The sequence below is a fragment of the Morone saxatilis genome, unplaced genomic scaffold (assembly GCF_004916995.1).
Source record: "Morone saxatilis isolate NCDOM2014 unplaced genomic scaffold, NCSU_SB_2.0 Contig23, whole genome shotgun sequence".
NCBI classification, from domain to species: domain Eukaryota; kingdom Metazoa; phylum Chordata; class Actinopteri; family Moronidae; genus Morone; species Morone saxatilis.
Genome location: NW_023339796.1, coordinates 11158515 through 11173302, shown reverse-complemented (window position 1 = coordinate 11173302; position 14788 = coordinate 11158515). Strand labels below are relative to the sequence as shown.

The following is a 14788-nucleotide window of genomic DNA, read 5'->3' as shown; positions in this document are numbered from 1 at the left end:
TCCTTTGTCTTGTTTGTGTTCAAGGAGAGATTATTTTCCTGACACCAGGCCACCAGTCCTGCCACCTTTCTTCCGTATGCCGTCTCTTCCACACCACTGATCGTGGCAAACTAATGCAGGTGTTGGTCTGGGACACACAGTCGTAGGTAAAGAGGGTGTAGAGCAATGTACTTAGCACACAGCCCTGGGGGGTCCATGTGCACACAGTTCCGATGCCTGATGTCTGGTCTCCAACTCTGACTGACTGGGGTCTGTCTGTGAGGAAGTTCAGCACCCAGTTACAGAGAGAGGTGTAAGTTCGAGGAGCTTTTTAGAGAGCCTGAATGGAATGACTGTGTTGAATGCTGAGCTGTAGTCCATGAAAAGCATTCATACATACATGTCCTTGCCCTCTAAGTGTGTGAGGGAAGTGTGGATGGCAGCGTTGACAGCATCGTCTGTGGAATGATTCTGTCTGTATGCAAACTGTAAGGGGTCCAAGGTGGACAGGATTGTCTTTTTAATGTGTGGCTGGCGTTAAGGGCCTCGAAATGAGCGTAAAGCGTTGAGCTCATCCAGTAGTGTGACTCTGCTGGTTGAGGCCCCCAACTCTTCTGACCTGATCTTCAGACCTTGCCACATGCTCAGGGGATCAGCAGTGGTGTAATATCCCTCCAGCTTCAGTCTGTATTGTCTCTTGGCCTGTCTGATTGATCAACGCAGGTCATATCTGGCCTTTTTGTAGTTCTCAGTGTCACCCGAGCTGCAGCATATTCCTCTAGGTCCACAGTGCAGTCCCCTCTCAGAGTAGCAGTTTTAAACACACACCAGTCTGTACTGTTAAACCAGTTCAGATTCTTCATTCCACACTTTAATAGTTTTATTCGCTGGGAGCTCGTTTGAGGAGTTGTCTGTAGGCTGGGTAGAGGAACACTAAGATGTGATCTGATAGTCCAAAGTGCAGCCGAGGAACAGCCTTGTAGGCATCCTTCACATTGCTATACACTTGGTCGAGAGTATTCTTCTGGTAGGACACTCCTGAGGTTGCAGTGGGTAAAATCACCAGCCACAATGAAGACGGCATCTGGGTGTGCAGTCTCCTGCTTGCTGATGAGGTCCTGTAGCATTCCCAGCGCGGTCACATGATCAGCCCGTGGCAGAATGTAAACAGCGAGCAGAAACACAACGCTGAACTCCCTCGGTAGATAAAAGGGTCTGCACTTTAGCATTAAAAGTTCAATGTCCGGTGAACAGTGCTTTTCAACAACCTGCACATCCCCACACCATCTGTTGTTAATGTACACACACACACCGCCTCCCCTGGTCTTCTTCGAGGCCTCTGTGCAGTCTCAGCAGTGGATGGAGTCTGTGTGGAGCAGGAGAGCCAAGTTTGGCGCACTGTCCGAGAGCCAGGTCTCAGTGAAAATAAGAGCACAACATTTCCTTATTTCACGCTGAGTTGTAGTCCTAGTTCTCTGCTCGTCCATCTTATTTTCAAGAGAGCGGACATTAGCGGTGGTCGTGTAGTTCTAGCCTTTAGCCTAGCATGTAGCCCACCTTTCTTGCCTCGTCTCTGCCGTGGGTGCACCGGTGTTGCTGTGTCCTGCCAGCTGGAGTTGGCTTGGTCCAGGTGTAGGAGAAAGTCAAAGTCCAACAGGCACACCACAGTGGGCGCCATGTTGTTGTTGTCTTGTATGTCAATCACTAAGTGACTGTCTTGCCGCTTGCACTAATGAGTATAAGAATGCATACTAACAGAATAACCCATAACCCCGCATGAAATGCTAACAGGGCGACCTATGCCAGCGTCGCATTTGAGAGGACCCCATAGGGTCTGCCACTTGATTTGCTGATGAAAGAAATGTGTCCATTGACTAACAAATTTGTATGAGCTTTTGTTCAAACAGGTCAAAGGAGGAACTGAGAACCTTTAGAAGCTCTTCCTGATTACACCACTGATAGGAGTCTAATAAAACAACATTGCAAACACTACAAAAGAGTGATAAGTGCATGAATGTCCACTACCCAGAGATATCCACTCTGTATTGGAGTGAAGTCATTTCAGAAAATTCTAACATGTTGAGACAAATCTTAGGAAGAAGGTGTAAACCATCTAGCCTAGAGTGAAGTTGAGCATATACCTTTCCTAAACTCTTAGAAAGGGAATGTATACTGATGTTCCATTCTCTCAAGGTCTAGAACAGGGAAATTGGATACTTAACCAGCTTACACTGTCCAAATATACAAGTAAAAGAAATTAGGACCACAGTAATTAGTCATTATGACCAGAGAATTATTTGTCTAACCACATCTGACCACATAGCTCACATAAAGTGTGCTTAGAACATGTAGTAAACCTGCAAATTAAGGGAAATCTATCATCTAATCACAAAAAATGTAACACAGGGGTTTTCTATGTTTAGGCACAATGGCATTTTTATAATTAAGTATTAATATATAGTATATAATATATAGTATTAAGTATTAAGTTTTGATGTAAAATGAGAAGGTATCATTGAGACAATTACAAAAGTGGAAATCATGTTTGAAATTGAAAGTTCAGTTTTGAATAAGGGAAAATTGTACTTGGGTATGCAAAATGTATAGTACATTCAGAACCTGATTGACAAACGCAACTGAGGATCAGATCGAAACCCCCTTGCATCAAAGTGCTAGTAACCTCTTCCTAGGGGTGCCCTATATGTAAAATACACGAGGCAGAAGAAGACGACACTATGGTAAAAATACTCACATCTTGTTATCATTGTTGTATGTTATTTGCTTGCTTGAAACCTAGGGTTGTTGTATGGAAGTAACAAGGGGGAGAAGACATTTAAATGCAGTTATGTAACCAGTAGATGTAATCTTTATGTACTATGATGTCATCATATTGTATGTGGATTGTTCAGCAGGACTTGGTAAAAATTTGAAGAGGTAACATTCTGTAATCTGGAAACAAACTCGTAAGAGAATGCATTTTTGTTTTTGTGAGTGACAAGAGTCACTCAAGGGGGGAATGTAGTGGGAAAATGCATTCAGGGATAAGGTTCTGTAAACATGAAGCAAATTATATTATGTTGTGTTATTCCATGTTTAATCTTACAGGCTTATAGTATAATTTTTTATGTTGATGTATGTTCATCCTTATGTATTCACATTCTGGTTATCTCACCCTAGTTAGGAGAAGTCACCAATAGACATCCTTGGGAAAGTGATTTTCTTTGTTCAAGTCAGTTGTATCCTGGGACAACTCGGTTTGCTTGTATCCTGTGTGATAGAGTAGGCGTCAGATGTGTTATGAGTACTTCTTATCAGAACATGTAGAACGTCACCAATAGACACCCTTGGGAAAGAGGCATATAATAGAGTGATTTTCAAGCAGCCGGATATATCAGTCCGACATAATCGAGAAACTGACAGCTAAAATCGCTAGCTAAACGAACGTTAATGTTAAATTAATCAATAATAATACTTTTGCAGTACGTTAATCTGTTTGCTGTCGTACATTGATCAGGATAAAATTGAACTAGTGGATCACTGGTAAAGTTTGTTAAACGTTTTCTAACCTCAAACGATGACGTCTCGGATTGCTGTCAGGTAAAGTTATATATTCCCAGTGCGCGATGTGGGTGTATGAGTGTGTGTGTATGAAGTGTGCGCGCGCCCGCGTACATCAAGGGGGGAGGGGCAGATCCGACTGACTGGCAGTGAGTAGAATGCTTTGCTGAAGCAGCCGGCGCACGTAAAAACACAAGTTAACAAAATCTTTTATGTTATTATGAGAAGTGTAAGAATTTTTTTCCGGTTCATTCGGAGTCACTTAATCTATCATGCAAATATGCTAATTAGAATATTACATTGGCCAAAACCATGTATCAGGCACCAGTATTCCTGGTCTAGGGAGGTATACAAAGGAGTAATGGTCATTTTAAGGACCTGAGGGCCCCGCCAATTTTGAAATGGGGGCCTTTCTTGAGTCAAACTTTGGGTAAACTTTTAGTATGTTTTTAAGTACATCTGATACTACTGTAAACCACTGAGAAACCTTTTGTTAGAATTTTTTTGGGGTCAATCCATATTTGCAAGCTGACCTAATTGTGTATCATCACACACAAAATGGATATTGACATTGTTCTATTGCTGTTGTGTAATTTTGTAATGTTGATTCTTTTCCAATTTTCAAAATGTTTTCAAATGTTTTCAAAATGTTAAAAATGTTGAAAAAGTGAAAAATAAAAATATTTCATACGTGTAATCATTCTTGTGTGGACCAAAATATAATACAAAATGAGAAAAGTGGCATAAAAACACGTTAATCCTAACTTATGGAAGAGTAGGGTCCAGTCACTTGTGGGTCTAAGGGTTAATTGAACTTAAAACTAGAAAATATATTACATTCATATGCAGCATTTCTCTGAACCTATTTAAAATGTGTTATTTATCTCAATAAAGTAAGACCACACCATAACGGCATCTTTTTTATGCAAATGTTACCACTTAAAATAAATTTACTTCCACTAAAGCAAAGTCAAAACAGCTGACATATGATAAAAAACAATGGGGCTTTGGGGCATCCGATTTTGTAATGATATAAAGAAAATGATTCAATGCAACAAACTGTAATTAAATCACCAATACTTAAAATACTGCACAAATTTAAGTGTACACAAAACAATTGAGTTATTAGTTAAACAATACATTTTTACATTGGGTTAAATTCATGGGAATGAGTGACTGACTTTTTGGGAGGATTAAGTTAGCTTACTTTTTTTATTAAGATGTGTTGTTAGGATTTACAGTGATCGTATTCCCCTTAGGATGAATTGTAATAACTTTGGGCGATCCATTAACTTTTCATCTAGAGCCATTATCAAAGCTTTATGACAAAATATGCATAACATGCTAACACATTAAACTGGTGAACATGGTTAACATTATACCTGCTAAACACGGAATGTAAGCATTATGATTATGAACATATTAGCATGCTGATGTTAGCAGGTAGCTCAAAGCATCTCTCTGCCTAAATAGATATCATGGCTATGGACTCTAAGCCTTCTTAATTGTGCTTGATGCATTTCACCCCAAAAATTGTAATCCAGCCTTGGCTACAACCCTTGTGCCTTTTGAAACCCATTGAAACACTATTGGATGACTATGTCATACACTCCCTGCTTTTTTGTCCTATAAAAGTTATTCCTTTTTTTTTTAATACAAGGCCTCCAGTCAGCAGTGGAAATATCTGACTGTTTTTTATATTTTTTATCTTTTAATAAAATCCATGTATTCTGTGGCCTGTCCACCTCCAGGTCTTAATGCTGGTAAGGCCATATGGCTCAGGTCCCATTCAGCAACACCTTCATTGTTCATCGTCCTACTGGATCATATTCTTCACATACATTTTTATAATCTTCATGCACAAGAAATTCTGTCATCAAAATTTGTATGCAATGTGATTTTGTTGGTTTGTTCTGTACTCTCAATTTATTGCAGCCATGTCTGTCCAGGGAGAGAGATCCCTCCTCTGTGGTTTCTTCCAGGGGAGTTTTTCCTTACCCAGATAGAGGATCTAAGGACAGAGGGTGTTGAATGGTAAACATATTGTAAAGCCCCCTGAGGCAAATTGTGATTTGTGATTTTGGGCTTATTGCTCTTGACTTGAATCCATAAAATATAAAGAAATTAAAGACTCACTGATATCCATGGTTGATCAATAAATAGTGGTTTATTTAACAACAGGTATGGCTTATATACAAGTGCATTATGTCTGTTAAAACAAAAACAAAATGAAACCAAACAATCAGAAATTATAAGTGGTACAATCCATGGTTTTTACATTCATTCATATCTCCCATCAAGAGATTCTGAGTCGCACAGTTGAGAGAAGCAAAACCTGAAATGTGTACACTGGGGACTTCATATCTCTGAGACTTTCATCTACCAAGCTCAGAACTATTCACCAGTCCATTTTATGATCTATGATCCTTCATCTTATTGAGGCTGGGTGTCTCCAACACATTTACTATTTACAAAGGCATAACCCATTCTTCTTTTTTTTTGCTTTTCCACCGGTCACTGTCTTCTAGTTTACGCTATCGCTGGTGCTAAAATTGCTTTGGATTGCTTTTACTGATTTTGACTTTTTATTTTTACTCCAAATAAAGTCAAACCAAATGCTTACAGGTGTAATAGCTCCAATCAGCGTTGTGAAATAGCTGCATGGAAGTTGTGAAAAATGGAAGCAATAGATCTCAGAGAAGACACTGGATGTATTGTGCTGAATTACTGTCTTTACACTGGTGTTGCATGGGGTTTTGGCGATACATAGTTCAATTTCCGCAATATGCACAGAGACAAAGAGACCAACACTCACAGACAACAAGGATTCAGAGTAATGTGAAGATACTGACCACTGCAGTTAACCCACTCTCTACTGCAGATGCCAAGAATTCCTTATTAAATCCAGTGGCAACACCCTGTTTCACAAAGTAGATTACATGTGGGTCTATTGCAAAAGTTAATGTGTGTTTATTATATTCAAAATCCCACTCCATTTTCCCTTTTTCTTTACTGTCAAGACGCCAAGCTCCACCAAATTTGAAATCACATGATTGCAGGACATTGTGCTTTGAGGCTTAGCAGCATGGCATACGCATGTTGTTATGTATGTATGTTGTATATTTGTTAAATGTTCACATGAATTTTAGACTAAATGGAACTTTGTTGATTCGATGATCTACTAAAAGATCATCCTGAATCAATCAAAAATAGAGCTTTCATAGTTTGACTGAAGCTGCATTTGAGGAAAACAACCACAGGCAGGTTTGCTCAATCATTCACATACCAAATGATATGTAATGTTTGTCAGTGCACTTGGTTAAAAGCAAAAGAGAATTGTGGTAAGTATACTTTACTTACCACAATTCTCTTTTGCCTCTAAGGTTCTACATAAGTACCACAAGAAGGTGTTCTGTTAAGTCTGGAGTTGTCTTTGACTCCTGAATGACACTTTAATAGATCACCAATACTCCCTGTATAAATGTAACATGATGAGTGAGAGAGTTTTATCACATTTGAAATGACAAGACATCATTGAGTTGGCTCTTGTGTAAGTGTAATTGTTATTATTACTGTTATTTATCATTATTATTATTATTATTATTATTGTTGTAAACAGTGGTCTAGCCATAATCATACATCTTCCTCTGACAAATCCAACCTCTAATGCATGAAGTATGTAACTACAACAGTTAAGTTACACACAGTATTTAGTCAAGTACAACACTGTCCACACATGGACACAGGTTTTGGAACAGAAAGTGCCTCCATAAGCAAGAGTCTCTCAATTCAAGAACATGTGAATCGGTTAATCTACCTAGAAATAAGGATTTGGCCTGTATTTTAAAATGTAAATTTGACAAATATATGAAATATTGCATTTTTTTTTAAAGGTAAACTTAGTTGTGCATGTGAATGTATGAACACATTGACATGCATACACTATGTTAATGCCAGAACATGATTTGGAAAACACACTGAAGGTTAGCAATGCTGTGACAGTTGGCAATCATATTGAACATTTTGTCATCCATTGGTTTCACTTCAAAAATTGTTTTTGTGTCTTTTTAAGGTTTTCTAGTTTGTTTTGCTGACACGTTCACAATTATTTTCATGCTTTGTCCCAACTGCAAAAAAATAAGGTGCCACCACGCTGAGGTGCCACAAATACTGTCAGAGAGAAGTATAGGTTTGTACAATAAGGGCACACCATGGGAGATTATTCAAAATAATACTTGGAATTTAAAAAAAGATTGAATCAAGCTCAACAACTAATTATGCATTTACTTACAATATCACATTTACAAATAAAAGCATTTGCATACCATAAATTTCATTGACTGAAACGATTGGAAAAATAAAACTTTCTTCAGACCAACAAAATATGGGTCATTCTTTTCTCTAATATCGCTGTTCACACAATGTGTTGATGAAAGCCGTTCGGCAGTCTCAATCTTGTCTCTCACGTGTAATTTATCAAATGATGATATAGCATTTCAGTCTTTTATCAATTTGAAAAACAATTGTATTATTCTGTTGTATCTCTGCACTTTGGAACAGGGTTCATCTGATTCACTTTAATCCACATACAGTCTATGGCAGGGGACTGCACTAAACAGTATTTCCCCAAACAGGCAAATACTGCATTAAAACTAATTTTTTGGCACTATGTCTACATTTAATTTTGGTCAGAGTAGTTTTTGGCGTTGTATTTAGAAAAATCACTTTAATTTGGATTGTTTACCTTTGTGACGGCAAAAAATACTTTGTAACATTCAGATTTTCTTTTGTCCATACAGGTAAGGCGATATTTTCATACAAATATGTTTGACGGGCATTAGAGCAAAAGTACCAGTAATTTGATTTTTTTTTTATTTTTTTTTTAAGCATCATTGCATTTTTCACCAGTCCTCTCAGTGATTGTGGGTATAGTTGTAAGTCTCTTTAGAAATGACAGACAGTGATTTTCCCCATTCATTTACATCAAAGTAGTTTATAGGCTGGTGATTTCCGAGTGACATTCAAAAAGAGCAGAAGATACTGTCACATTGTCACAAACCAGCCTCTGGCACTCTCTCACTTGCGTGGTCTCATTTACTGGCTAAATGCAGGAAGAGGGGACATTGAGAAACGTTCAGCAGCTCTGTAAGACATGTCTACTCAACTGCAGGTGGAAACAGTCTTCCATTGAGTGCAAGTCTGAGCAGGATAGTTCGCGCCCCCCTTCATAGTCAGTCATTCATGTGGCATGGGCTGCTTCCTCTGCAAACGTAAAGCTTCTTTTCCTGTCTGCAACAAAGGATCATGATGATGCCACGCCATTGACGGTGTTGTTTTCTGTGCTGGCACTGTCCCTGACGGAAACGACACCAGAGTCTATGGGGGAGGAGACGGTGCAGTCCATTAGAGAGGGGAGGGTTGCTTCTGTGGAGCCGGAATCTGTGATGGAAGTTGGTACTAAATCTATGCCAAGGGAAGCAGCTGAATCCTGCGTAGGCTGAACAATGTCTGTGGAGGTGTGCAGAATGTCTGTGACCGGGAGAATGGTAGGAATCGCTGCAGTGGTATTGACAATATCTATGATAGGGGGAGTGGAAGAGTCCCCTGAGGGCATATGGCCTGAGTCAGTGGGTGGAGGAGGAGTGGGTGGAGGAGGAGTGGGTAAAGGGGAAACGGTGACTGTTCTAAGGGGAGTAGGGGAGCGAGGTGATATATCATTAACACAGGGAGAGGTAGAGTCTAACTGTGACAGTTGGGAGTCTATGACAGAAGGTATGGGGGAGTCTTTAGTGGAAAGAGTAGATGTAGATTCGTCTACTATTTCTAACTGAGTGGGAATGTCAGAGTGTGCGTCAGTGGGGGGTGGAGGGTCAGTGGTAATGTCTGTCATGGGAACAGGAGAGGGCGTAGGGGATGGAGGGGGACTGTCATGCATAGATGGAGTAGGGGAGTCTGCTAAAGTGGCATGAGTGTCTTCTAGCAAAGGTGGGTCAAATTCTGGGGTGATACTGTCTATCTCATTCCCCAGCGGGTTGGGGGATTCTAATGTGGCACTAGGCGGGGGTTCAATAATGGGTGTGGTGCAGATCAATAAGGAGGCAGGCACAGTTTGAGGAACAGGAGGAGTGGAAGAGTCCAATGAAGGTGCTGACTCTTTTGTATGTGAAGGACCAATGTCATTCATTTCAGGAATGTCAGAATCCGTCAGTGGCTCAACAGAATCCACCACTATCGCTGGAGGTTCTTCGGCACCGGCTAAAAGCGGATCTGTGACACATGAGGCTTTGTGTAAAGGAGTGGAAGACAGAATATGCTCTTTACTGGCATGTATGACCCCGTCTTTACCCAGGGCTGTGATGGGGGTTGTGGATAAAGATGAAACGGAATGACCGTTGGGGTCTTTATGCTCAGGCTTGCCAGGGTGCACCTCCATAAACATGGGAGCGGACATATCGCCGACCGATGGGGCGGTCAAATCGACAGCCGAAGAAGCGGTGGAGTCCATGGTGGACACTACGGTGGTAGCTGCTTCGTGGAGCGGCGTGTCATGCACCCTGGTGTAGTCCCTGCTGCTCTCGGATTGGGGCAGCAAGAGGCGCTGTTCTCCAGGTTTCCTCGGGGGAAGGAGAGGTTGACGAGTGTAGCTCTCGCCGTCAGCCAGGGTCTCAGGGAGGGGCTGGTAGCGTGTCTCAGGCAGCAGGAGAATGCAGATGATGCAGATGAGAGTGCAGCAGGCAAAGATAATGTGGTGAAGGAAATAGCCCTTCTGATTGTGGAGCTCCATGATGGGGGCCGTCAGCATGCCGAAGCCGGCGCTGGCCAGGACCAGGCCCAGACCGCCACCCCTGTGGTGAGACAAAAAATGTTATCATCTGGTAGGATTTAGGATTTATGATCACACATACCTAAAAAAACCTCATAAACCTCCCAAAGGGGAAGACTGTTCACTGCTATTAAAGTAAATCATCAACTATATGCCTATAAGAACTGTCGCCTAAACCATTTTTTGGAAGTAAGGCTCTTACTTTTGGCTGTGCACTTATTTTTGACTTATCACTGCCATTTTATCAAAACAGCAGCAGAGAGTGCTGCAGTACCACAAAACGCCCTCTTCTACACATGCAGTTCACCACCAGAGGGCGCGCTTGGAGCACTGTCAGCAGAACAACACCCTTTACGTAACCCCATATAACAAACATCCAGTGCTGTGTCATATATTCTCAGAGGGAATGGCTAATTTGTACAAGGATTACATTAGCACATAGATTACATTTGACACTGAACTGTGAGAGGCTGTTGTTTCTAGCAGTTCAATAATTTCATACCCTTCTTTAACAGGAGGTGGAGCAGCTAATCCATCTGCAGGAATATGTGACAGAAACCAACCACTGTAGCAACTGAATTATAAACTAAATCAGGACAATGTAACAGGTGTAAAAAGAACATTTCAAATATCTGTAATGCTCGTCAACCCATTACCTTTAAATCGATGACATTCATAATTTTAGCGCACATACCAGAGCAAAGACAATCACATGGTGGACTAATTACCTGGATGTGTAATGACAAAGCAAGAGCTATACATTAAGCACAGCCGTTCCACTCCTCTCAAAAGTAAAACCACATTTTCCACAATATGTCGTCCTCTTCTAAAAAGATACAGTCCCAGTGTTTCGGTGGGCTTACCTGATCACAGTGGGTGTGATCTCGGCACAGAAGAAGATGCTCAAGTTGCTGACTGCGTGGGAGGAAAACATGCCGATGATGGAGAAGGCGATTGAGAAGTGCTTATTCATCGTACCTGAGTTATCTGCAGACAAAGTAGGAGACACACAATTTGCACTCAGTACCCTGTGTAATCTGTAAAAAGGACAATAGTGCTGGACATGTACATAATTCTTATAAGCAGAAGTATACCCCATTGTGAAATAACCTAAGCATAACCACTAGTGAATACTTCATTTTAAAATTTTAATCCTGCCAAATATTACTATAATAAAATTTGAATTTTTTTATCTTGAATTCTGGTGACCTGACTTGACTTTTTTCATTTATTTATTAACAAAACTTAAAATCAAGTCACCTTAAAGTCTTGAAAGAGAACCATTCAGAGCACATAAAGATGGATTTCAGAGTAAAACATTTTAGTTCATTTTCAGTGGGATTCAAATTTCAACATCAAATATTCAGTAGGGGTCACATTTCAAAATTAGTTTTTTTTGCTTCCGTATACCACATTATACTATATTAGTGTATATATATATATATATTATTTCTCAAGCTCAAGACTTTCTAAAACTTGAATATTATGGACAATATAACAAATTAACATAACATAACACGAATAATCATAACAAAAAATTCCAAACTGTGCATTTAGAAAACCTCAAGGTAAAGTGCTAATAAACATTACTTGGATAAAATTTATACCAACGATGGATTGAATACAGTGCTGTCTATGAATAAGACATTTGAAGATGGCATGAAGAGGATGAGAAGAGACTGCACTGTGATCAGCTCTTGCTTCCCACTGGAGGATTAGTTAGAAGAGAATAAAGAAACTGATAAACAGTAGAACGGTGACAGAAGGCTGATTGTGAGATTCACAGCTCTATAACAGAGATGCTCACCCTCTACAACACAAAGGGGATAAATAAGCGAAAAGCTAGCCATAATTACATCCAGGACTTCATTATGTGTCTCTGCAAGGCTTGTATTCGCCTAATGAAATACTGCTGGTTGCCTGCATCATCAAGATAGTGCAGCAATCTAGACAATTCAATTCACACGTTGAAAGAATGTGAAGTTGATAAAAAATGATAGTGGAAGAACATCCAAGCAAGAGTACTCAATTATTGATCAGTTTATCTATACCCAACTCAAATACAAGACTTGAAGAATGGAAATAAAGAGATTATCCTACCTATATTCAGATGGACACTGTACTTCCCCACCACTAGAGGAGAATGAAAGAGATAAACAGATATGCATCTTTGAGAAACAACAACGCAGTAACACCATAACATGCACTCAGACAATAAATTAAAACCAGAGTCAAACATTAGGGAAAAAAACAGCTTTTCCACACTCTGTTACAACATAAACAACTTCAAATGGGAACATGAAACATGAGCATAACCTTGATGTGTTGACTCAGGTTAAACATTAAGTCTTGCTCATTTGTAACTGAATAAACTGACTTGTGTACTGTTTTGATCTGGAGAACTTTTTGGTACACATTGACTATTGACACTAAAACAGCAGTTTGCAATCATGTCCGCCTACTCCATCAGGAACAACTAAAGGGTAACCCTTACACATTGCCCCCACCACACTTAGCGTTAGCATTTACAGCACGTTGTGTATGAGACACAGGATTTGAACTGCTAATGGTCAAGATGTCTCAGGTCAGTTTATTTTAAACATACTCTTGTAACTCTATACTAAGGTTGTTCTAACATTATATATATCAGGCAAAAGTATCATCACATGTAAATCAAAATTGCAATAACTTATTCTATTACTTTTTAATTTGTTTGGAATCATTCATTTGGCCAGAATTTTGTAATATGTGGTCTTATCATATCATCATAAAATTATTGCACTGAAAGTCAATAAACAATACAGATAATATTGCCCAGCCCTAATAGGACACTGGCCGGTCATGTCCATCATGATAGAGGTCCCTCCCTGACTACAGCAACATTAAAAATATTACATTACATTTTGTGTATTCATTTAATTGTTATAATAGCCAGCTCAAGTGCTTTCACTACTTTCCGGCTTCCCTCAGTCATAAGCTTTAAAACATGGGTTGCAAATATACTGTTTCACTTTTTAAAAAGGCGAAACAATTCACAGAAACTTTTAGCTTTGACTTTTTAGCTAAGGTTAGTTAAACGGGAGTAATAATGCATTTGTTGGGGACTATTTTCTGCCATAAATTAATACATATTTGGCAACAGGATATGTGCGTGGACTGGACTCAAAACATCAGTGCCCATGTTCATTGTAATGACGTACCATGTCACCAGCGCAACAGTGAGGCTCATTGATATGTTTTAAATAGTTTTTGGACAACAATGGAGCTCTATGGCACGATGGAATAAGATATATGAGGCTTTGGATACACAGACTGTTCTTGGTAGTAGGATCAGTCAGTGTTGACCTTTTCATGGGATTCGTCAACAATAAGAAAAATAAAGAATAGTACCAGCCTTATCATTTAATTCTTAAAATCTTTTTTAATCACAATATTTGCGTTCTATAGTTTAAACACTGTTGTAGAGTTTCGACGAATACTACCACAGATACTCAAAACCATTAAAAACATCATCCTTGTGGTATCATCCTTCAAGAATCCTTTTGGGGCAATTTCATGTATAACCGGTGTTGGTCATAGAGCACTCACAATTGAGCAGGCCCAGCTGCAGCAGTGATGCCAAGGCAGTGATGATCATAAACATGAGAAGGCCACCCCGTCGGCCCATCAGACCCACTGCGGGGCACAGCGCCATGCAGGACGCCACCGCAATGCCCGCCATGGTGTAATAGTCTGCATAGAAGTTATGGAACATGGTTGTCTCCTGAGCTTCGGGGTCCATCATGCTACGGGCAAAGCAGTGGTGGATCCCATAGCCTGTTAGCCTGGGTAAAGAACACACAGATCAGTGTGGTGAGGTAGGAGAGAGAACATAATGGAGAATACAGTGGATAAGTTAGGGTATAATAGCAGTCAATGAGATATTCTCTCTCATCTCAACACATCTCAAAAAAGCTGCACGCTTGTAAACAACTAGCTTATTGACACACAAGCACACACCCCACAAAGCATACACAAAAACGCGAGCAACCACTCACCCTCTCCCTTGGTTGTGTAATGTTTCATAAGGACACAGCTCATGTAAAATTTATGCTGACTCGGGGAGTCAGGGACAACCGTGCACTGAAGCAGAGCTAAAGCTGGGTCTGCCTAGCCAGAGACATGGTCTCAGATGAAGAGAAGAGGAGAGATCCCACCGGAGATAGAGATAAAAGAGAGAGCAGCACAAATATGGAAGGACAAAAGCATTGAGAGGGCAACTGATCAATGCTGTGTGGAGCCTCCAGGTTAATAGTGGCCTCTTGCCTGCACAAAATGTCTGACTGGCATTGCCTCGCCCTATACAGATGTACAAGCACACACTTGCATTTCCCTCTTTTCTCCCTCAGTTTTCAGATCCTCACACACAACACACACACAACACACACA

At 40.2% G+C, this 14788-nt stretch overlaps 1 protein-coding gene across 1 annotated transcript in view; it reads right to left on the bottom strand.

The window, feature by feature from the left end:
* Positions 1-5680: 5680 nt before the first annotated feature.
* The window catches only part of LOC118334272 (solute carrier family 22 member 23-like), a gene marked incomplete at its 5' end in the record, with an annotated part of 33790 nt that continues 24682 nt past the window's right edge, over positions 5681-14788 (bottom strand). Inside the window, 4 exon segments of the mRNA XM_035670120.1 lie at positions 5681-10382; positions 11224-11347; positions 12461-12493; positions 13949-14184. Of these exon segments, the coding sequence (XP_035526013.1) occupies positions 8840-10382; positions 11224-11347; positions 12461-12493; positions 13949-14184 (1936 nt within the window).